The 23,474-nt window shown below is 34.2% G+C and overlaps 2 protein-coding genes across 2 annotated transcripts; one reads left to right on the forward strand and one right to left on the reverse strand.

The window, feature by feature from the left end:
- Nucleotides 1-1,280: 1,280 nt before the first annotated feature.
- Nucleotides 1,281-10,830, reverse strand: LOC11421685 (uncharacterized). The gene is made up of 8 exons (XM_003602404.4): nucleotides 10,371-10,830; nucleotides 9,006-9,153; nucleotides 8,767-8,917; nucleotides 3,548-3,673; nucleotides 3,362-3,442; nucleotides 2,976-3,168; nucleotides 2,628-2,898; nucleotides 1,281-2,017 (listed from the first exon to the last, which is right to left on the reverse strand). The coding sequence occupies exons 1-8, from the start codon at nucleotides 10,584-10,586 to the stop codon at nucleotides 1,749-1,751; spliced, it is 1,455 nt and encodes a 484-aa protein (XP_003602452.1). The 5' UTR covers nucleotides 10,587-10,830; the 3' UTR covers nucleotides 1,281-1,748.
- A 4,097-nt stretch (nucleotides 10,831-14,927) lies between these two features.
- On the forward strand, nucleotides 14,928-22,626 carry LOC11428221 (cytochrome P450 714A1). The gene is made up of 5 exons (XM_003602405.4): nucleotides 14,928-15,389; nucleotides 18,706-18,932; nucleotides 20,109-20,359; nucleotides 21,009-21,378; nucleotides 22,086-22,626. The coding sequence occupies exons 1-5, from the start codon at nucleotides 15,089-15,091 to the stop codon at nucleotides 22,509-22,511; spliced, it is 1,575 nt and encodes a 524-aa protein (XP_003602453.1). The 5' UTR covers nucleotides 14,928-15,088; the 3' UTR covers nucleotides 22,512-22,626.
- Nucleotides 22,627-23,474: the final 848 nt, after the last annotated feature.

Below are 23,474 nucleotides of genomic sequence, written 5' to 3' on the forward strand. Positions count from 1 at the left end.
CACCTGTTGATGTTAACTTGGCGGAGATCACAAACCGCTTTCAGCGTGTACTTGATTATACGCTGACACCTCAAGAGTTGGGAGAGATTGCAGTTCATGGTGTGGAGGCAGCAGAAGGATACATCGAGTGGTTTTACCAGGTATCTCATCCACGCATGATTCTTCCCGACATGCCGGTACCGGTTTCGAGGCCACCGGAGTGTGAGATCCTTGATGCGCGAGCTGCTCAGGAGGATGGAGACCTTGCGTAGCTACAACTTAGCGGAAGGATGAGCCGCATCAGAGACCACATCTATGCTGTGATGAGAAGTGATATGGTGCCGAAAGGGACTGAGGAATGGCAGCAATTGGATGATGCGTTGAGAGAGGTGCAAGATGGAAAAGTTTACCGTCGTCGGCGAGCTACTGATGGTGGCAGGGGTGCCAGAGGTGGTGGCAGGGATGACGTTGGTACGGGTGTAGTTATTATGGGCTAATAGAATTGTATTTTATGTTTATGTTTGAACATTTTGAATGTTTTTGAATTATGTAACACTTGGATAATTTTTAATGTTATGTAATCTTGGATAATTTTTAATTATATTTGATTAAGGTTTTGTTCGAAAATTATGTTGTGTTGATGATTTTAATGTTTATGAGTTCGATTTACTGTTAGAACATGTCACCGGCATGATATGTCTGTTTGGAAGCAAGCAAAATGCGCCAAAATAGAGGCTCAGCCAAAACAGATGGCTTCTGCCTCTGTACTGATGCAGTCCGGATTATATAGTTCTGACAGTTTTAGCACATTCCGCATTATATAATCTGGAATCATCGTTCACCCCCCTTTTGTTGACTTTCAACGGGGTGATCTACACGTTTCGGACTATATAATCCGGAAGCTATCTAACTTTTTCGAATTGCATAATCCGGAACAATATATTCATAACTGGCATCATCATCCATCAGGGTGGATGAAGTGCCAAAATACACGAATAAATCTGGATTATATATTCCGGAATGGTTCCGGATTATATAATCCGGACTAGAGGTATTTTGAGAAAAAATAATAGGGCGCGCGACGAAAGGCATATGGTGGGAAAAGTAATACTCTCTATTTAATCCCTAATAGGGAAGCCCAGTGAAAGCAGAATGCAAAGCATGTAAATCAGCTTTTGCTGTGATTGGGTCACCTGGCAGAAAAGAAGCCACGACGGAAAAAGTAGTGATAGAAATGGAATAGAACACTAAAGTGGATTGATCGGAGTACAGAAACTTGAGTAGACAAGATTGGCAAATCGTAAAGCTACCACTCTCTGATTTTATTGATTGCTTTTGTACCTTTACCCCATATTTGGCATCGCTGCCCTTACAAGTTACAGTTCATGTCATGTGCAAAAAAGTGCAAACGAATTTCCACCATATGCCACAAGTCAAAAAAGAGAAAAATAAAGAGATGAATTCGGAAGAGGGTTTGGCATTGTTTACAACATATTTTGGTCTATCCAAGCCGCTCCATTAATGTAACGATAGATTACAACAGAAGCAACATCTGGTGATTTACCAGCATAGCACTTCATAAAGATTTGTTACCAACTAAAGACCAAACTCTCACATGGCGTACATGACAAGGAAAAAAACTGAATGATACAGACACTTAGTGGTGTTACAGCTCCCGGATGTTCATACAATAGATCAAGTTGATCACCTTACCCATGAAGAAAAGCCAATAAGAAAACACAAGGCAACAGTGAAGTTAACATGGTATATCAGTTAGACCAGACATGAACTAGACCGTGCCTATTTCCCGTATAGATTTCATTGCGATCTTCGTCATAGAAGAGAGCAGTAATATCTTCCAAGGCTTCAGCAACTGTGCTCCTCATTTTGGAGACATGCTTTCGCTTTCTTGAATTACAACTTCCACCTGAAGAACTGTCACAGCAACTACACTTGTCGTCCATTGGAGAACTATTACTTGCTCTTATTTTGGCAAGACACTTGCCAGATAAAATGTTGCTGACATTGATGGAACCCGCTGCAAAAAATTAGAAGAGCCTGTTAGTAATGCCCTTATGAACATAGGTGCTCCTTACAGCATAAAATATACATAATAAATTGATCTCAAGACACATTGCAAGCTATTAAATTATTGTGATTTGATATTCTATATTATGTTTAGCAGATCAAGTCAAAACCAAAAAAAAGTGCCAAGAGTTAGTTTTCTTTTGGTACAAATGATGCCAAAGAGTCAGTTTGGACTTTTCAATAAATATTTAAAGGATTTGTCAAAAAAAAAAATATTTAAAGGAAAATAAGATTGAAATAATCCTACTATGATTATGAATCTTCTAATAACTTCATAACCAAGTTGAAATGAGTTTCTCCAACTCAACATTTTAAAAAGCTCTCGTCTTCTTTCTTCATAACCACCAATAAACCCCCATGTGTTTTTCGTTAGTTGAGAACCAAATGCATATTTGCATATCCTAATTGAAAAGCTCACATGCCAAAAGCTAATCCAAATAGAACCTAAATTTTCAGATCTGGTGACCTAAGCTACAAGTTTAAAAAATCATCTCTCCCATTGTCTCAAACAATGTGTATTATTAGAAAGTGACAGAAAAGGAATAAAATAGGTAAAGTACCATTTCCTTCAGTTAATGAATCGTCAGAATCAGCTTTGCAGTAGGATATGATAAGATCCTGGTCACTGGTTATATATATGTTGTTTGTATTGCAGTCAGGATGCCACAAGAGGTGGTCCTCAAAAGAAGTTACAAGCTCTCCACGGAAGTTCCACACAGCCACAGTACGGTTTCGAAATGTCAGGAATAATTGGTTCTCATAAAGAAAGATAAATGCAGAAGGTGTCATAAATTCACTTCTGCTAACTTCTGTCAGCTCAAAAGTACGCACCTAAAATTTATACGGAAGTGAGATATCTGGATATAGAAACAAGTATTTATAGTGCAAGATAGGAGAAAATTACTTACATCAAGAATTTGAAGGTTTTCATTTTCTTGCTTGACAAGGAGCTTTTCGTTGAACTGTTCGATAAAATCCACCTTCTTATTCCGATAAAGAAGATGGTTGAACGATTTCAAAACAGTACCATCTTCTATTGAAAGGATTTTAAGTGGGACATGGCTACTTGCTTTAGCAAAAATCAACAACATGATCCCAGGACTAATCACAAGAAATCATCAAACAAGAGAAAAGCGGTGATTATGATACTCAAAGTAAAAAAGGAAACTGATATTAGAAAAAAAATGATTATATGATATGATTTCAGAATTCATGCATGACCAAGACCAACTATAAACACGTTTACGAAAGAGTTTTCTACAAGTGAAAGTAAATCCACATCAAGAAAAGTTACCTGATCTTAATCTCCTGGACATTTTTATCCGAAATGGAGTACAACATGGTATAGTTTTTCAGGTCAAATACCTTGTATATGCTGTAAGACAAAAAAGGAGCAGGTATCAAATATCAATATCAAGAAACTTTGATAAATTATGTAATTATACCCTGGCAAAAGAAGTTTCAGGACAGAAATATTTACCTATCTTGAGCAGAGTATGTGAGTACTTTCCCATTTACATCATCAAACTCTACGAAACCTGGCCACTTTAGAGACTCGGATTCAAAAAGAGCAAAGCCAGCATCTGGTTTACCCCGCCTAATGTATCTGAACAACATAATAGTTTTAGCATAGAACACAACAACTAAAAGCTGGAAATGCAAATATTGATATCAACGGCTTTTCTTTTAGTTATTGTTGCAGAATCAAAATATTAAGTAGAATATTATACCATTTATATTGTTTATTTCTCAGTTATTGTATTATTAGGTAGTCAACTATTGTCATTAACCTGTAATTATGTAGGATCTCTGCAATTAATTAGGATTCTAATTCCTTCTCTATTAAAGAGACAATTCCCCTGTACATTTGAATATATCAAGAAATTATTCTCCTCTCATTCTTTTCTACTTGGCATCAGAGCAATTTCTCTGCAGCCTGCGCCTTTGTACTTCCATGACTGAGAGTTCCTCAGTCAATAGTGAAGAGGAGAATAAAACTCCCAAAAACATGCTGCCTAAAAATGAGCAGAAGGTTGCTTATGGCGGTGATTCCCATTCTATCCAAATCACCTCTTTTCGACTCAATGGGTCGAACTATTTTAGGTAGTCTCAATCTGTCCAGATGTATATCCGTGGCAAAGGAAAAATGGGTTATCTTACTGGTGATCGCAAAGAACCAAATGCTAATGACCCACAACATGATGTGTGGGATGCTGAAAACTCCATGGTAATGACATGGTTGGTAAACTCCATGGAAGAGGAAATCAGCAGCAACTATATGTGTTATTCCACAGCAAAAGAATTATGGGAAAGTGTGAAAGAAATGTACTCTGATCTGGAAAATAAGTCTCAGATCTATGAACTTACATTGAAGGCTAGAGAAATTCGGCAAGGAAGTGAAAATGTCACAAAATACTTCCATTCCTTAAAACGGATTTGGCAAGAACTTGATCTCTTCAACACCTATAAGTGGAATTCAACCGAGGATGTGAAACACCATCAACAAACAGTGGAAGAAGGAAGAATTTTCCAGTTTCTTGCCGGTCTCAATGAGGAGTTAGATGAAGTTCGTGGAAGGATCATTGGAAGATCAACCTTACCTTCACTAGGAGAAATGTTTTCTGAAGTTAGACGGGACGAAACTCGCAGGAGTGTCATGATGGGAAAGGCAAAATCTGATCCATATCCTCCTGAGACTAATGCCTTAATTGCGGATACTACTGCCCTTAAAAGTTATTCAAATCAGAGGAACACATCTAACGTCGTGTGTGACTACTGCAACAGACCACGTCACACCCGAGAGACCTGGAAACTCCATGGGAAACCAGCACATCTGAAAAATGGCAAACCGGGTCCTAGATCTGTTCCTGCAGCACATGAGGCTAAAAAATCCTTGCCCAACCAGGATCAAGTTGAGGAGCTCATAAGGTTGCTAAAATCTAGTTCTTTGTCTGGTATTCCTAATGCTTCTTTGGCACAAACAGGTAATTTTAGTACCCCTACTTCTCTAAGTTGCACCTCAAATATGTCTGCACCATGGATCATAGATTCAGGTGCTTCTGACCATATGACCGGCCTTTCTTCTCTATTTCAAACATATTCACCTTGTCCTGGAAATAAAAAAGTTAAAATTGCAGATGGAAGCTTTTCACCAATTGCAGGAGAAGGAAAAATTCCTTTATCTACGCACATTGATTTAAAAAATGTGCTACATGTACCAAAACTTTCATATAACCTTCTCTCTGTTGGTAAAATCTGCGAAGACTCAAATTGTAAAGTGAAGTTTTTTAACACTCATTGTATTTTTCAGGACCGGAATTCGGGGAAGATGATTGGCAGTGCTAAAATGATGGATGGACTCTATTACTTTGAGGATGTTTTTGAGAATAAAGTGGCTCTTGGCCTTAGTGGTATCAGTTATGCCTCTGTTAGGGATCAAATAATGCTCTGGCATAATAGACTAGGGCACCCTAATTTTCAATATCTTAGGCATTTGTTTCCAGATTTATTCAAAAATGTTAATTGTTCTTCTTTTGAATGTGAAAGTTGTGTTCTTTCTAAAAGTCATAAAACTCCCTATTCCTCTCGACCTTATGATGCATCCAAACCTTTTTATTTAATCCATAGTGATGTATGGGGTCCATCTAAAATTACAACTCAATTTGGGAAAAGGTGGTTTGTGACCTTTATTGATGATCATACACGGCTATGTTGGGTCTATCTTATGAAGGATAAATCTGAAGTACCAAAGATATTTAAATATTTTTCAAAAATGATAGAAACTCAATTTGATGCAAAAATCTCCATTTTGAGAAGTGACAATGGTACTGAATATTTTAATAAAAACCTCGGAGAGTTTTTTCAACATAAAGGTATTCAACATGCCCAAATACGCCTTAACAAAATGGCATAGCTGAAAGAAAGAATAGACATCTTCTTGAGGTAGCTCGTGCCATTATGTTTGAGAGCAATGTTCCTAAATTTTTATGGGGGGATGCGGTTCTAACAGCATCATATCTCGTAAATAGGATGCCCACTCGTGTGTTAAGTTATCGCACACCATTGGATGTTTTCAAAACTTTTTTTCCAGCATGTCGATTGCATACCGATTTACCTTTAAAAGTGTTTGGATGTACTGTTTTTATGTACGCCCCTAACCTCGTTCTAAACTAGATCCAAGAGCTGAAAAATGTATTTTTGTTGGTTATTCTCCCAACCAAAAGGGGTAAAAGTGTTACAATCCTAACACAAAGAAGGTTCATGTTAGTATGAATGTCACTTTTTTAGAACTACAATCTTTCTATCAAAAAAATTCCCTTCAGGGGGAGAGTGTTAATGAAGACAATTTTTCAAGTGACAACAATTTGAATGAACCTTTACCAAATCCTGTTTTTAACATTGAGGATATAGAATTAATTGATCACACAATTGCACATAAAGAAGTAGAACATGTGGAAACAGATCCTGAAATTGATAAGGGAAACCTTGTCCCAGACTTAGGTGGTGCCCAAATAGGAAAGGAAATACCACAATCAAAACAAGAGCTTCGTGTTTATGCTCGGAAATATCCTCAAAAGGTCAGAAGTCAGTCCATCATTTCAGCATCCAATCAACTAGAAACCCCGGATGATGGTTCAACAAAGATGCCTCAAGAACAAACAGGTAATTCTGAAATTTCCACTTCTAATATTGATCTACCCATAGCCATTAGGAAAAAAACCAGAACTTGCACCAAGAAATCACTTAAAACCAGTACAAACTATCCCATTTCCAATTATGTCTCCTACCAAAACCTCTCCCAAAACTACCGAGCCTTTACTTCTAAAATTACGAATTTATTTGTGCCTAGAAACATTGAGGAAGCACTAGATGATCCCAACTGGAAATTAGCAGTCCTAGATGAGCTTAATGCTCTCAAGAAAAATGAAACATGGGAAATTGTGAGCCTACCACATGACAAAAAGAAGGTGGGTTGTAAGTGGGTTTTTACCATCAAGTGCAAAGCAGATGGAAGTGTGGAGAGATACAAGGCTAGGTTAGTAGCTAAGGGATTTACCCAAACTTATGGTATAGATTATCAAGAGACCTTTGCTCCAGTTGCAAAACTCAACTCTATACATGTTCTTTTATCCCTTGCTGCCAACTTGAACTGGCCTTCACATCAACTTGATGTAAAGAATGCTTTTCTAAATGGAGAGCTAGAGGAAGAAGTGTTCATGAGTCTTCCCCCTGGATTTGAGGAAAAATTGGGAAGAAATAAAGTTTGTAGATTGAAGAAGTCTTTGTATGGTTTGAAACAATCCCCAAGAGCTTGGTTTGAGAGGTTTGGAACTGTGGTAAAAGGACTTGGTTACATCCAAAGTCAAGCTGATCATACACTGTTTTATAAACATTCAACCACTAATAAAATTGCTATTTTGATTGTATATGTAGATGACATCATATTAACAGGTGATGATAGCTTGGAGCTCAAAAGCTTAAGGGAGAAACTTGCTAAGGTCTTTGAAATCAAAGAACTTGGTCCTCTAAAATACTTCCTTGGAATTGAGTTTGCAAGATCAAAGGAGGGTATTTTTATGAATCAGCGGAAGTATGTTATGGATCTTTTAAAAGAAACTGGATTACTTGGATGTAAATCTGCTGAGACACCCATGGAATCCAACATAAAATTGTAGCCTGCTGAAGCTGGAAATATGGTAGATAAAGGGAGGTATCAGCGATTGGTAGGAAGACTGATATACTTATCTCATACGCGTCCAGACATAACTTTTGCTGTAAGTTTGGTGAGTCGGTTCATGCATGCACCAGGACCTGAACATCAAGAAGCTGTTTTCAGGATCTTAAGATACTTGAAGGGATCACCCGGGAAGGGACTTCTTTATAAAAATCGTGGACATCTCCAAGTAGAATCCTACACCGATGCAGATTGGGCTGGAAGTATAACTGATCGAAGATCAACATCAGGTTATTGTACCTTTGTCGGGGGAAACTTGGTTAGTTGGAGGAGCAAGAAACAAAGTGTTGTAGCAAGAAGTAGTGCCGAAGCTGAATTTAGAGCAGTCGCTCATGGAATTTGCGAGGGGTTGTGGGTGGAAAAGCTACTGCAAGAATTGAATTTTTATAATTCTCCACCTATAAAATTGTATTGTGACAACAAGTCTGCAATATCTATTGCACACAACCCAGTCCTACATGACAGGACCAAGCATGTTGAAGTTGACAAACATTTCATCAAGGAAAAAATAGAAAGGGGACAGATATGTATGACTTATATTCCCACTACAGAACAATTGGCAGATATCTTGACCAAAGGACTACCCAAGAAACCTTTTGACTACATAACTCGCAAGCTGTCCATGGAAGACATTTTCAAGCCAGCTTGAGGGAGAGTGTCGCAGAATCAAAATATTAATTAGAATATTATACCATTTATATTGTTTATTTCTCAGTTATTGTATTATTAGGTAGTCAACTATTGTCATTAACCTGTAATTATGTAGGATCTCTGCAATTAATTAGGATTCTAATTCTTTCTCTATTAAAGAGACAATTCCCTTGTACATTTGAATATATCAAGAAATTATTCTCCTCTCATTCTTTTCTACTTTGTGCATTTTGAATGATTTGGTTTTCTGTATTTTTTCCTTGAGTGAGGGGAGTAAGGGTAGGAACTATAAAACAATAGACAGCTATACATACTCAATCCTTGTGCTTCTGCATTTCAGGGAACTGTAACTGTCTGATGCATAGACAGAAACTGTGATAAGCGAGTCATTATTTTTGTTATAAAATAGACTCCTTATAACTTCATCGGGACTGACATTCAAAAAGCATATTCTTTGATTGGTTTCTGCATAAAACAATTGATACATGTAAAATACAATATATTGCAAACAGAATTGAAAGGCATATATATAAGTACCAGTTACTAATTCTACCTCGGCTAAATGCTGCACAAACACCAGATTGTGCGAGAGCAAAAACAATGTCTTGTGCTGCCACAATCTCAATAATCTTTGATCTTTTTCTCAGAAAGGGCAACACCACAGACGAAGGACCTTTCGGGTCATGCGTATCATATTCCTCCTATAAATAAATCCATCAGACAAGGCACAACATGTGAGGGAAGAGTGCATACTTGTAGCAAAATACATGTCTTGCTTATCAAAATAGAAGAAACAAAAGAGTCTACGACATCAATGATTTTATTACACAACTAGAAACAATAATTTAAAATCCTGACTATTTTTCAAAAAAAAAAAAAAAAAAAGAATCCTGACTAAACACAAGTGGGGAATTGCAATTGCTACGACTGACCACAAACAAAAAACACACTTAACGACTGAACAGTAATACAGGAAATCATTCCACCACAAAAAAAAAAAAAGTACAGGAAATCAAAACCCCCAATCTGTATTCTCTCAACCCCTCTCAATGACCATATCATAACTTTAGAAGAACTTAAGGGTATGTTTGGGAGTTATGTTTTGCAGGGCTACATCAATGTTTTGATACTATTTGATATTTTTTTAAAAATTGAAAGAACAGCATACCTTAAGAGCAATCCATTTTTTAAAAACATAGTATGGTGTCCTTAATTTAAAAAGAAAAGTAAGTCATACCTTCTCCTCCCCTCCAAAACCATCCATCCAAACATACCCTAACACTACGAAAATCACCTTTTCACACCATGCTACTTTTTGATTCCATTGTCACATTGGTCACACACCTCTTGCTTTATACAAAAAGTATAGAATACAAGCATGTGACACCAGGCTGCATATGCTTATACTATTGGTCTACAAATTCTATATCCAAGAACTATTACAAACGAAAGAATGTTCCGTTCCATTCCATTCATCAATAATCAAAGGATAATTAGCTACGTTAAGATAATAGTAGTAACAAACAAAACTATGGGCTTTTTTGGATTGACTTATTAACCTTATCTACTGACATAAACATTTGTAAGAGTGTTCAGGAGAAATTATGAAAACCGTTTAAGACATGTTCATATTCTTAAGCTTATTTCCATAAGCTCTCCACGATAGCTGGTGAAAACAACTTATAGCTTATACAAAAACAGGTTATAATAAGCCTTTATATAGGATAAGGGTTTAAGCTATAAGCTACAAATTAAAATTAAGTGGCTAATATCCAAACAGGCATATAGCTTCAAAATCACGATAAAACGAGTAACATAAAGAAAACTTAACACGCTACAGCTCAACCCTAACCTAACAAACTCAACCTCGTGAAATGGAAACACGAAAATTGAAATCGAAATCGAAAATTAATTTCACCTGCAAGCGAATATTGCGGAATCGTTCTTGCGCATCGGTCATACTAAAAGCACGATCACGCTTGGAGCTAATTTCGCGTCTCTGAAGCTTCTTAACACTGTTAACGAAACCATCCACCGTTCGACCACCGCGACCGGTCTTCTTCGCGTCGACTCTGACTCTTCGGCCACAACAAGGTCTAGGACTCACCGTGATTCTTCTTCCGGTACCTTCCATATTCTTCACCACCTCACAGTAACAATAATTCTCCCATCTGAAAAACGAGAATTAGGGTTTTGTACGAAAAGGTACTGTTACTGTGTGAGTTTCATGAACGAACGAAGGAACAAGAGAACGACAAGAGGAAGAAGAAAAAATGGAACGAAAAGAGTTGACGAATGACGAATTCAATTGGTGTCGATCCCGTTTCAAATTTTCTGAACTCGGAATCTGACTCTCTGACACTGATTGAAGCTATTGATAATTTAATTTAACTTTTAAAATTAAAAAATAAAGATTAAAAATTAAATATAAAACGCGGAACTGTGTCTGAACTTTGAATGCTTTTTTTTATTGTTGTAATTTATAATGCAATTTGCTGTAGTAAATTTATATTGCAGGCCCAAATTTAAGCCCGGGCTAAAATTTCGATATGAATTTTTTGGCGGTAAATAAAATATTTCGCACCGATAAATAAAATATCTTGTAAAAAAAAATTGATACAGGGTCTTGTGCAAATTTGTTTCGCAATAATTATAATTTATTGCAATTTATAATTACTTTATACTCTTTCCGTTCCTTTTAAATGTCTTTTTAAAAAATTAACACCAAATTAAACGATGTGTATTTTTGTACATTTTCGTTCTATTATATCCTATTTTAATCCATCAATAAATTCCTATTTTTTTGCATACACTTTATCTTTTTGATAAATTTAATATGTTATTTTTTTCTCGTAACAAACAAATTTTAGTTATTATTTTTTTTCTAGTAAATTCCTATTTTTTTGTGCACTCTCTCGTAACAAAGAATTGTCAATTTTTTAAATATTGTGCATGTCTTTTTAATTATTTTAAGTCAATATAAAAATTATTCCACTTCACATTTATCAAACGCTAAGAAAAAATTAACTTTCTTCCAACTCCTTTAATCAAAGCTAAGACTTCATCTATGAACATTCATGGAGTCTTCCACTTTTTTTCTTCTTCCTTTTAAACATTCATGGAATCTTTTATTTTTCTTCTCTCAAATTTATTTTTTTACTCTGCACTTGAAATTTCTAACAATTGATACTCATCTTATTTATAGAATCTTAACTTTTTTTGGAACCATCGTTGGTAACAAATTTTTGTTTAAATTTAAAGATAACGAGGAACAAACTTTGTTTAAAAAAAAACAAACAAACTTAGGTTAAAAAATGTATAGCCCAAACATAATAATATAGTAAATAAAGAGTAAAATTGGACATAGTGAAACAAAATGAACCGAAAGAAGGGAGCTGTGCAGCAGTGGAGAGGGATGCAAAGTTGGGAGAGAAATTAGAGGGAAGAAAAAGAAAAGGAGGGTCATGGTTTGTGATTGATAGTCAGGTGGGAGAGGTGCATTGACGACTATGCTTATGGCAGTGGCTCAGTTGTATCATTCTGGCGAATGGGTGAGAGATGTTTTGTTGAGTTTTTTTTTTATAATTAAAACGACGAAGATAGTTTGATGTGTGATGAATGTTTTCAAATTTATATTATGGTGGTACTATTAGCTTAGCTCAGTTAATAAGGAAAATATATACTATATATAAGATTTGAGGTTCGAACTTCGAAAAGAAAAAAAAAATAATGTCGTGGTGATAAATATATGGTAGAGAGGGTCTTCATGAGAGGAAGAATATCACAAAGGAAATGAGTTGCTTACTCATCCTCTTCTTTTTTCTTATCCCCTCTCTCTTTTGCTTTGATTTTTTGTTCATCATATATATACTCACAAACTTGTAATGAGGAGCAACAAACAAAAACAAAAACAATTTGTACTCGTCTTTTGGTGCACATGATAGCCAATGTTCCGTAAATCAAGTGTTAATTTGTCGAGTTTATCGAGTTTGCGTTTTTAGATACCAAAATCGTGTTAACATTGAGATAAACTTAGTTTCTGGTAAAATCAAAAAGTTTGACGAGTTTGATCGAGTTAACATTCGGTAAACTCGACCGAGTTTTACGAGTTTACATCCTAAAAATAATATAAAAAACGAGTTGAGGAAAATTATATCAAACTCATAAACTCTCAATCGTTCAGGTAAACTTTGTATAATTTTAATCTACGAATCGAGTTTATCTAAAAAAAACGAGTTAAGGTAAATTCTCGAGTTACAAAAACTTGATGGTAGCAATAGACCAACCAAAGTTGTTGTAGAAATGATAAAGTAACTTGGAAAGAATAAATGAAAGTATGGTGAAAGAGAAAAATCGAGTGGGTGTCTGGTTTATTTTTGTTTGGAATTTGGTGAAATTTGTGAGATAATTCTACGTGTTATAGTGGGGGTTTTAACTTATTATTTTGCAATTGTATTTTTATTATATACTCCAAATTAAAAGGCAGTGTAATTGCGTATTATTTTTATCATTCGTTTCTAAACTCAATGTTAGTTTAATAGTTGAGTCTTGTTACCTTGGTCTAGGTGCAATAAGTATTGTTGTTGGAAACTTCTACAACTATGCTATTACTGTAATGGTGGTTCATAATTGTTTTTGGATTTTCCCTAAAAAAAAAAAAAAAAAAAACTGTTTTTGGATTTCTTATTATTTGGCTAACCTTCCACTTTTTTTTTTTTTTTTTTGATAAATTGCACTTCTTTCGTATTGTATCGGTAACATTTAGTTATCTTAACCTTTGATTTATTGCATGTATTTCTTTTAAATCATGAACTTGATTTATTATATGGATAACACTTGACTTACTGTATGTATATCCCTTAACATTTGGTTTGTTGCATGCATTCCTCACGAGTCATGACACTTAATTTATTGCATGAACAACAATTGACTTGATGCATATATTCAACTTTTAATCTCTAAAATTAGTTTGACTAAAAAAAATGAAATCATACACTTATAAAACTATGGGGGACCATGGCACCAACTTGTTCCCCCAATGCATGTCTCATATAAACTTACCTCTATGAGGAGTGTGTGCGGATGATATCCTTTTGAGTTTATGCTTTAATTTGATAAATAAATAAAGGGTAATATATTTTTGGTCCATATAAATATACTAGTTTTTTATTTTGGTCCTTCTAAAATTTTCCTTCAACTTTTAGTCCCTATAAAATTTTTAATCACTATTTTTGGTACCTATTTTTAAGTTAATTTTTGTATTTTTTAATGAAATTATGCAGAAATGTGTAGAATATTGTAAAAAAAAAATTCCAAAAAAAATAGAATTTGTTAACAAAACATGAATTAAATATGAATTTTTAAACATAAAAAATGTAAAAATTCATATTAAATTGATGTTATGTTAAAAAATTCTAATTTTTTTTGTGAGAGATTCTTATAATATTATGAATTTTTCTGCCAATTTTTATTCAAAAATATGAATTTTGCATATGATTTTACTTTAAAAGAGGGACCAAAAGTGAAAAAGGAAAATTTTGAAGGGACTAAAAGTTGAAGAAAAGTTTTAAACAGACTAAAACGAAAAGTTGGTATATTTATAGGGACCAAAAACATATTTAACCCATAAATGTTTATCCCATTTACTAATTTGTTTTTTGGGTTAAATATGTTTTTGGTCCCTATAAATATGTCAACTTTTCGTTTTAGTCCCTCTAAAATTTTCCTTCAATTTTTAGTCCCTATAAAATTCTCAATCACTACTTTTGGTCCCTATTTTTAAGTAAATTTTTGTATTTTTTAATGAAATTGTGCAGAAATGTATGGAATATTGTAAAAACCACTCCAAAAAAAAATTAGAATTTTTTAACAAAACATGAATTAAATATGAATTTTTTACCATCAAAAATATAAAAATTCATATTTAATTCATGTTTTGGTAAAAAATTCTAATTTTTTTTGGGAGTGATCCTTATAATATCATAAATTTTTTTGCAAAATTTTATCTAAAAATATGAATTCTACATATGAGTTTACTTTAAACGAGGGACCAAAAGTGAAGATTGAAAATTTTATAGGGACTAAAAGTTGAAGGAAAATTTTAGAGGATCTAAAACGAAAAGTTGGTATATTTATAGGGACCAAAAATATATTTAACCCTTGTTTTTTTTTTATGATATATACACCATTTAGTTATTGGTTATAGATATGATATGTCTAGTAGGTTCATGTAGATAGGGTCTCTGTCTAATATGCACATGAATAAAAACATAATGCTACATTATACACTGATGCATGCTTGCATAAAATATCGGCTCCACATTTTCTTGTCCTTATATCCATATTTTCTTGTGTCTACTTTCGAAGCAAAATGCTCACGTGTCGCAATTACAGAGTTTTGCTGGAGTGGAGCCTGCTCTTTCTCTCTCTATATATGCCATACATGCATATAATAAGTCTATGCAACTGGACAAAATAATCAGCCTTTGCTCTCTGATCATAGAAATAATATAATATATTCATGTCTTCTTGTAGCTAGCTAGCTAGCAAGCACTGTATTAGAGTCAAATTAACAAAGAAGACACAGAGAGAGAGAGAGAGAGAGAGAGAGAGAAAGAGAGTGAAAATTAGGAAGAAATGGAGGAGGTGATAATTTTTGGTATGAAACTAGCATTTTCACTTGCTCTTGTGGGTATTTTGAGCTGGATTTTTTATATTTATGGCACTTTGTGGTATAATTCCCAAAGGGTAAGAAGAAAGCTCAGAATGCAAGGTATTAGAGGGCCTCCACCTTCTTCTTTTCTACATGGGAATCTACCTGATATGCAGAGAATTACATCGCAAGCTAGCAATATTTCCAAAGATAATGATCAGTTTCTAGCTTATGATTACTCTGCAGCTCTGTTCCCATATTTTCAACACTGGAGGAAACAATACGGTATATACCCTTCTCTTCCTTTTCATTCTTCTTTTTTCCAGTTTCATTGTTAACATTCATTTCAACTCAGTCATGTTAGATAGAATAGAGTATTGATGAAAATGCTTAATTAACTCATTTGTTAGCACATGCAACATAATTAATTAACTTCTCTTCAATGAATTTTTATAATGGTCTGAAAATTTTACATCTACCCAGATAAGAGTAGATCCGTTGAACATATGCTATTAGTTTTATTGCAATGGAGTCACTCTTCAAATGTTCGGTTTTAAACATGAGGGGCAAATTATCACCTTACAATTCGATTTTGTATAAGAGCCGTCGAAAATAGAGTCTAAAATAAGAAAGATTTAAACAAGAGTTGTAATTTTTTATTTCAATGTTATTATGAGTCGTATGACTGAAAATGAGGAATGTAGTTTACCTCGTGCATTATTTACATAGTCACATCACACATGACACACTATCAACTATTTACATTTCAGCTTTGATAGTTAAATTTAAAATACAAAGTTAAAAAATACGAGTTAGTTATTTCCAAGAGAGTGCGTGATTGAGTTAAGATAGGGAATCGAATCAGTGGATTCCAAATTAGATTGAGAAAAATTATGGCCGTCCCAACAAGGTCGACCCAAGGGTAACGAAGGACACTAAAGTATTTGTCTTAGGGGCACCAATATTTTTTTTTTTTTAGGAAGTAAATATTTTTCTTCTTTAAATTTTTAAGTAAAAAGACCTCATATTTTTTTTATTTTTTTTTAAAAAAATGTCTCGTGTATTTAACCTTATTTTAGTTCCCTCTTACTATTTAAAATTATTATGTCGACTCTGGTCACAGCTCCAAATCGTTTCACATTTCCGCTATAATCATAGATAAAATTAGATTCTCTAAAAAAGAAGAAGATAAACTTAGATTTAAGCTGGCTTAATCACTTTTGCGTGATTTTGCAATAGTGTTGCACTTTTTATTAGACGACTTTTGATGGATGACGTTTGTGTATAATTTTTGTCACGTTTGCTTGTTTGTTAGTTTAAAAGAAAAGTACAAGTAGGGGCCAATAGGGCTGGACAAGAATCCAAAACCCGACCGTAACCCGAAAAACCGAGTTGAAAAATGGATAAACGGTTGGGTTTGAACGGGTCGGCGGGTTATCGGGTGAACAATCACGGTTTTGTGTGAGTATAAATGGACGGTCTCGGATATCAAAAACCAATCCATTGAAATCCGAAACCCGACCGCTAGCAATGCCCATTGCATACATATCTGATTTTTTCAGAGACGTGACATGAAAACAGTGTCTTAAGACCCACACTTTGAAAAAAAGTAACAATATCTTCTTGGAAAGCGTATCAATAGTTCATTACAGCAGCAAGTAACCAACTTACTAATTATTCTTATTTTAATTTTTTGTATGATCTTGTAAAATGAAAATACTCACTCATTCTTGCCAATTGTTTATTAGTTCCTCCATTTTAAAATAAGTGTCTCTTTAGCCAAAAATATTTATTTTAAAATAAATGTCACTTTATATTTTTAATATCACTTTAATTTTTTTCTTCCAATTTTACCTTCCTCAACTTTTTTCTCACACAATTTTCAATGCAACTTTAAGCTTATTATTTTTTTATAAAATAAGGGCAGTTAGTAAAAGTGTTACGTCTAATGATTATTTCATTGCATTCTTTAATATATGTGTAATTGGCTAAAACGACACTTATTTTAAAACGGAAGGAGTATTTTCTCTCACCGTCTCTAAAATTAATTTCTTTATGTAATTGTAAACTAAACCCTTTAAGATTGAGACCTTGCTTCTCCCTTCTTCTCTCTCAAGACAAACCACCCACGTCCCCACCTGCCTTACTTTTCTTATATCTTTTATTATGATTCATGAGACTATGAGATTCACTTCCTCATACTATTGTAGTACCAATCACACTGTTTGAATTTATTTTCGATTTTGCATCTCTTTGTTATCTCTTCATATGTTGTGCAACAGCAATCTCCTCTCTTCATCTCTTTTTTACTCTCTGTCAATTTTTATTATCTTTTCTTCTGTGATGGATTTTTGGTTACAAATAATAATGAAGATAATGACTCAATGAAGTATCCGAAGTAACCCACCCAACATAACCGTCACCCGTCGAAACCGAAATCCGAAAAAAACCGAAGCTGCTAACGGACGAAAATGGGTCTGGAAAGCTCAACCGTGGGTTTGAACGGATTGGCATTTTCGGTCCGTTGCCGACCGAAACCGACCGTTTGTCCACCCCTACCGGGCCAAAACTCTAGTATACAGTTTGAGTTCTACTTTAGACGTGACAACGCTGTCCTTTTAGACATTCCTAGTTGGATTTGGCTAGTGGGAAAGCAGTACAGATTTATTTCCTACAGTAAAACTTGCCCAGGAATCATCATCTTCATTCTTGTTTACATTGATTTGATTTGATTTGATTGAGTCTTTCAAAAGTAACAACCGATGGCCACAAAAGGATTCATATATTCTTCGTAATCTTTTCTTTTTGACTAGTAATTGTTAATTATTAACCATTCATGCATACTTTAACATTTTAATGCATTGTGATAATTTTTCAATTATAATAATAATCATGATTATTTACTAGTTCAATTATTATACTATTCTTATCCATCAGTATCCGTACTAATATCTTGTCTGCCATTAGCTTAGGAACTAAAGAAATTAACTACTTTCTCCATCTTGGTCATGACAAAAGATACATGTAGATCGACACTTGAAACATAATTTGAATAATGACGACAAACTTACCTTTCAAAAATAGAACCTCAATTCAATGTCCTCCTCGACCATACGATTGAGATGATGTTTTGACTAATATATTAGTTCAATAAATATAAGAAAAAATATGTATGCCTCAAAACTCATCTCATTCATTTTTATCCTCCATAGTGGCTCCACTTATCGATGTAGCCAACTGTACTTGGACATCATAGTATCACCCAAAATCTTAATACATTAGTATACGGGTATTGCATTGTTGTTGACTCACTATCTTATTAGGGAGACTTTCGATAGATACAATGAGTTAGACAACTTTAGTCAAACCTTTGACTCTATAACATAGTTGGATCATTTGGAGAGTCTTTAAAGGATCATTGTATTTGCTTAAGAGCAATCACATAAATGATTTAGACTTGCATCTTCACAAAAAAAAAAAAAAAAAAAACCTTAAAAAATTAGGTAAACGAGTCTTCTCTACCTTGATATACCAACAAAAATATTACTCTTCTAGTCTTTAAGTAACATAAATTTGGTTCATGATCTGTTTCTATTTGCAGGTCTAGTGTACACATACTCCACAGGGATGAAGCAACATTTATATGTGAATGAACCGGATCTAGTGAGAGAAATGAACCAGTGTATTACTTTGAATTTGGGTAAACCTTCTTATATAACTAACAAACTTGCGCCAATGCTTGGCAATGGCATTTTGAGAGCCAATGGCCATAGTTGGGCACAACAGAGGAAACTTGTTGCAGCTGAGTTCTTCATGGACAAAGTTAAGGTATTATGATCTCTCCTCATTGTCTCACCCTTGTTTACATATTGTTGTATTTTTGGAATGATTAATATTCTCAACTATAAGAGATTTTTATGCAATCTTCGTGTTATTTGACTTTTTTCAAAAACAAATTCTTTTATACACAAAGAACCTGCATGTACTATGAACCCACACACTCTTGACAATACCTTTACAAAAATTACAATTAAATAAGTTCAGGCACACAATTAACATTATAATTAATTTTAAATTCTTAATCCATTTTCTATATATCACTTATTTATCTAAGATACATTATAAAGATAAGTACATTTATAATAATGTGTCATTAGTGTCCAAGAGGTGTCAACTCAGCGGTTTAACGTTGTAACCTCAAGACACATAAGACACTGGTAAAATGGTCATTAGTGTTTATTAATAACAATTTTTCCTTCCCCATTTTATTTTTTTAAAAAAAGTTATTTATAAAGGCCTTTTTGAATATTGTTCCCACTCTTATGAGTTTCAAGACTTAGCTCAACTAAACTTATTTAGGAAGAAAAATGGGGAAGTCGATGTGCTCCTAATTGAGGGTATGGACTACAACATGACGAACTAAAGTTTGAATCTTGAATGGAAGAGCTGCTCATATTTAATATCGGATAACGCCTCGTATATGATTACTTCAAGGGGAGGGGGGAGAACATTGAATCATCAACCTCATTATCATTTTACTCCAACTGCCAAATCATCTTATCCAACTTTATATCTCATTTTTTGATTAATTAGCACTAGACTATCATGAATTTTGAGACTAATTTATTCTTTTAACAATACCAATATCTTTTTTTCTCCCTGAAAACCTACTAGTAGACTAGTTATACACTATATGGACAAATCATATTGGAGCTGGATAGCAATATCTTCAATCTATATGCAATTAGCCCCACAAGATAAGAGAAGATAAAGCTTATCATGTCCCATGATCATGACTGGTCTATGGAATTAAATTTTTAATTAAAACAAAAATAAGTTAAAAAATGGAAAGGGATGTCCCTCCACCATCACCTGTTTGCTTCCAGTTTGAGGAAAGAACACCACTTCACTTGCACAGTGTACTGGATTGGACCCGAGTAATTATATGTGTTAGTCTTTTTCTGGCTAAGATAAATAAATTATGTTTGGATGGTATTGTGGCAGGGCATGGTGGGCCTTATGATAGAGGCAGCACAGCCATTACTCTTAAAATGGGAACAAATTATAGAGGACCAAGGAGGTGCAAAAGCTGAAGTTAAAGTTGATGCTGATTTGAGGGGCTTTTCAGCTGATGTTATTTCAAGGGTTTGTTTTGGACATTCTTATTCCAAAGGAAAGGAAGTTTTCTTAAAGCTTAGAAGCATCCAAAAGATCATGTCCAACCATGGCTTCCTTTTTCGCCAGACCGGCTTCCTGTAAGCCAATATTATGTTTCAATGCGCTTAAATATGTCGATAGTTACATGTAAACGGATATAATTAGTCAAAACTCATTTGCTAAACTTCGTTAACCATAATTTTTAGGTGTTCAAATATACATGATATTCATTATAACCATTCAAACATACATTGATTTTTATGTCTTCAATTACACTTAATCACAATTTGTTTTTGAATATACATCTGAAAATAGTTGTTAATGAGTTCAAAATTATTTTAGAGCCTCATAGCATCTATGCAACTCTCACATTTCATAAATGTTCCTCTGTGACACATATTTTTTTTTACAGGGACTGTGACACTACTATACTAATTAACAAATGAAAATCATGTGATTAGCCTTATTTGATTTCCAACAGTATACAAAGGCATTATTAAATTTAGTGGTAATTATGAGTCCAACCACTAGACTACTTGACCAATAGCAAAAAAAAAAAGTGGTAATTAAGAGCATTAGTCCTACTCCTACATCTGAGTTTCTGTGTACTGCACAATGCACATGTAATCTAATATCAGTCTTAATCATATCATAATAATATACAATTAAACTTCTTACTAGCTTGTTATAAAATGTTTATAACCTTATGTGTTTAATTAGAAAACTATTGATAATTAATGGCTGCAGGGAGAAACTGAAATTTCGAACAAAGAAGCAAGATGAAATAAGCAGTTTGGAGAGCGAGATAGAGTCACTGATATGGGAGTTAGTGGAGGAGCGAAAGCGAGAATGCTCATCAGAAAAGGATTTGATGCAGTTACTGCTGGAAGCAGCCATGAGTGATCAAAGTCTGGGGAAGGACTTCTCAAAGCAATTCATAGTGGATAACTGTAAAAACATATACTTTGCTGGTCATGAAACTACTGCTGTTGCAGCTTCTTGGAGTTTGATGCTTCTTGCTCTATACCCTGAATGGCAAGATCGTATTAGGACAGAGGTTGCTCAACATTGCCCCAATGGCATACCAGATGCAGATTCTCTCCCTCTTTTGAAAACGGTACGGTACACCCAATTTGATTTTGTCAAAAACACACACACACATGCATACATATGCATAGTTATTGATACGGCTAGAGACTTTATTGTCACGAAAAAATTATTAGTTGGTTGAAGGAATTAGTTGTGTATTCCGGTATGCTTATAGCAGAATTAGTTTCCGCCTCTCAGATATTAGGACTGGCTTTATAAGCTATTTTTATTCGCTCTGTGAAACACTTAGGCCCTGTTTGAGTAAACAGTTTAATTATGTGCTTATATCGTAAACACTTATGTATAATCCATTTCTACTACAAAAGATAAAATAAATTCGAACTGTTTTCACATAAGTTATAAGTTAAGCTATCTTCAAAAGCTTATGGAAATAAGATGAAAACAACTTATGAACATGTCATAAGTTGTTTACATAAATTCTTCTAAATAATATCACAAGTGCTTATGATAGTAAGTAAACTTAAATAGTCTATAATCCAAACAGACTCTTAAACAAATGCATATATTGTGAAACTTACATAGAGCTAATAGAAATAATTTGTGAAATGACCATAAGAACACAATGCATTTCCAATATTAGTTCTGTCTTATGGTTATGGCCTAAGCTATTTTTAATAAGCTATGTGAAACACTTGAAGATCTGCATATATCATTAGACCCTTACTTGATTTTGGCATTTGGACAATTTATGGACCATTAGATTACTGCTTACAGGTGAGCATGGTGATTCAAGAAGTACTAAGGTTATACCCACCAGCAGCCTTTGTGTCAAGGGAGGCATATGAAGATATCCAAATAGGAAGCCTGAATGTTCCCAAAGGTGTTTGCTTATGGACTCTGATCCCAACTTTGCACAGAGATCCTGAAATTTGGGGACCAGATTCCAACGAGTTTAAACCCGAAAGGTTCAGTGAGGGTGTGTCTAAGGCTATCAAGTTTCCACAAGCGTATGTGCCATTTGGAATCGGCACTCGGTTGTGCGTGGGGAAGAACTTTGCAATGGTTGAACTAAAGGTTGTGCTAGCCCTTATTGTCTCCAAGTTCAGCTTCTCTTTGTCTCCTAGTTATAAGCATTCTCCTGCATATAATATGATTGTAGAGCCAGGACATGGTGTGTATCTTCTCATTCAGAAGAACTGATGAAACCAATTCATCAACTTTAATGCACAATCATTTGATTTCTTCTGGCCTATGTTTGTGTACATGTTAATGTTTAATGCCTTTTCATTATAAAGAGTTTCTCCCTTTGTTATAATTCTTTTTCCATTAGATAAATGTTTTTTTTTTTTGTCTTTAGATGGATATATATGTTACCGTAAATAGAACATCCAGGACCTTTGCCAACGGTATACAACATCGGAGATCTTTGTCGTACTTAGGTTGGGTGTTTTGTGTTTAGGTCAAATGGATTGCCCTCTCTTTTCTCTTCTTGGTCCCTCCTTTTATAATGTTCATTCAGAGCAATAGAATGATGGACGGAATATACAAATTATGGGTCAAGCACTATTGCATGAGGAATGTTGTTTTTTTCGCCCCCTGATTGCTCACAAATTATGAAAAACAACGTTCGTAGTAATCTACCGAGCTCCTAGACACAAAATATCGTTCGGTAATTACGAACCTAGTGGTTTGAGGAATTGTGAGGGCCAAAAGAGCATAATTATTTGATGACTATAACTTGGCTAACCTAAGATTTCAGTTCCCTTCACTTACTCTAAAATTTAACGAATGTTCGCGACGTTTTACAATAGTATAATGATATATATCACGAAAACTTGCTCAAAAAATCATCCCGACCGGCAAACATGTTAGGGTAACGGAACCCATGTTATTTTCATCTTTCCATATATTTAGTAAAATGAAAAATCTAAAGGCTGAAATTCATTCTTGATGCTTTCGTCGAAAATAGTATAACCCTTTCCAATATATGTATATTTTCATTCATTTAGCTATAGCATGACTATAAAGAACTCTAAAGGGAAGTTGATGAGAAATTAAGGCCCAATTTACTTCATAATTTTTCATTTTTAACTTCAATTAATACAAACACTAACTTAATTAATAGACACAAAAGAATATATATATATATATATATATATATAT

Source organism: Medicago truncatula, chromosome 3 (genome assembly GCF_003473485.1).
Source record: "Medicago truncatula cultivar Jemalong A17 chromosome 3, MtrunA17r5.0-ANR, whole genome shotgun sequence".
Taxonomy (NCBI): Eukaryota; Viridiplantae; Streptophyta; class Magnoliopsida; order Fabales; family Fabaceae; genus Medicago; species Medicago truncatula.

What these genes read in the sequence shown, in the direction of transcription:
- LOC11421685 (XM_003602404.4), bottom strand. Translation starts at nt 10,586, where the DNA reads ATGGAAGGTACCGGAAGAAGAATCACGGTGAGTCCTAGACCTTGTTGT. An exon ending in AAAACCTTCAAATTCTTGAT is followed by an intron (nt 2,899 to 2,975) that starts GTAAGTAATTTT and finishes TATAAATTTTAG; the next exon opens with GTGCGTACTTTTGAGCTGAC. An exon ending in TTCATTAACTGAAGGAAATG is followed by an intron (nt 2,018 to 2,627) that starts GTACTTTACCTA and finishes AATTTTTTGCAG; the next exon opens with CGGGTTCCATCAATGTCAGC.
- LOC11428221 (XM_003602405.4), top strand. Translation starts at nt 15,089, where the DNA reads ATGGAGGAGGTGATAATTTTTGGTATGAAACTAGCATTTTCACTTGCT. An exon ending in TTTCGCCAGACCGGCTTCCT is followed by an intron (nt 20,360 to 21,008) that starts GTAAGCCAATAT and finishes TAATGGCTGCAG; the next exon opens with GGAGAAACTGAAATTTCGAA. An exon ending in CTCTCCCTCTTTTGAAAACG is followed by an intron (nt 21,379 to 22,085) that starts GTACGGTACACC and finishes TACTGCTTACAG; the next exon opens with GTGAGCATGGTGATTCAAGA.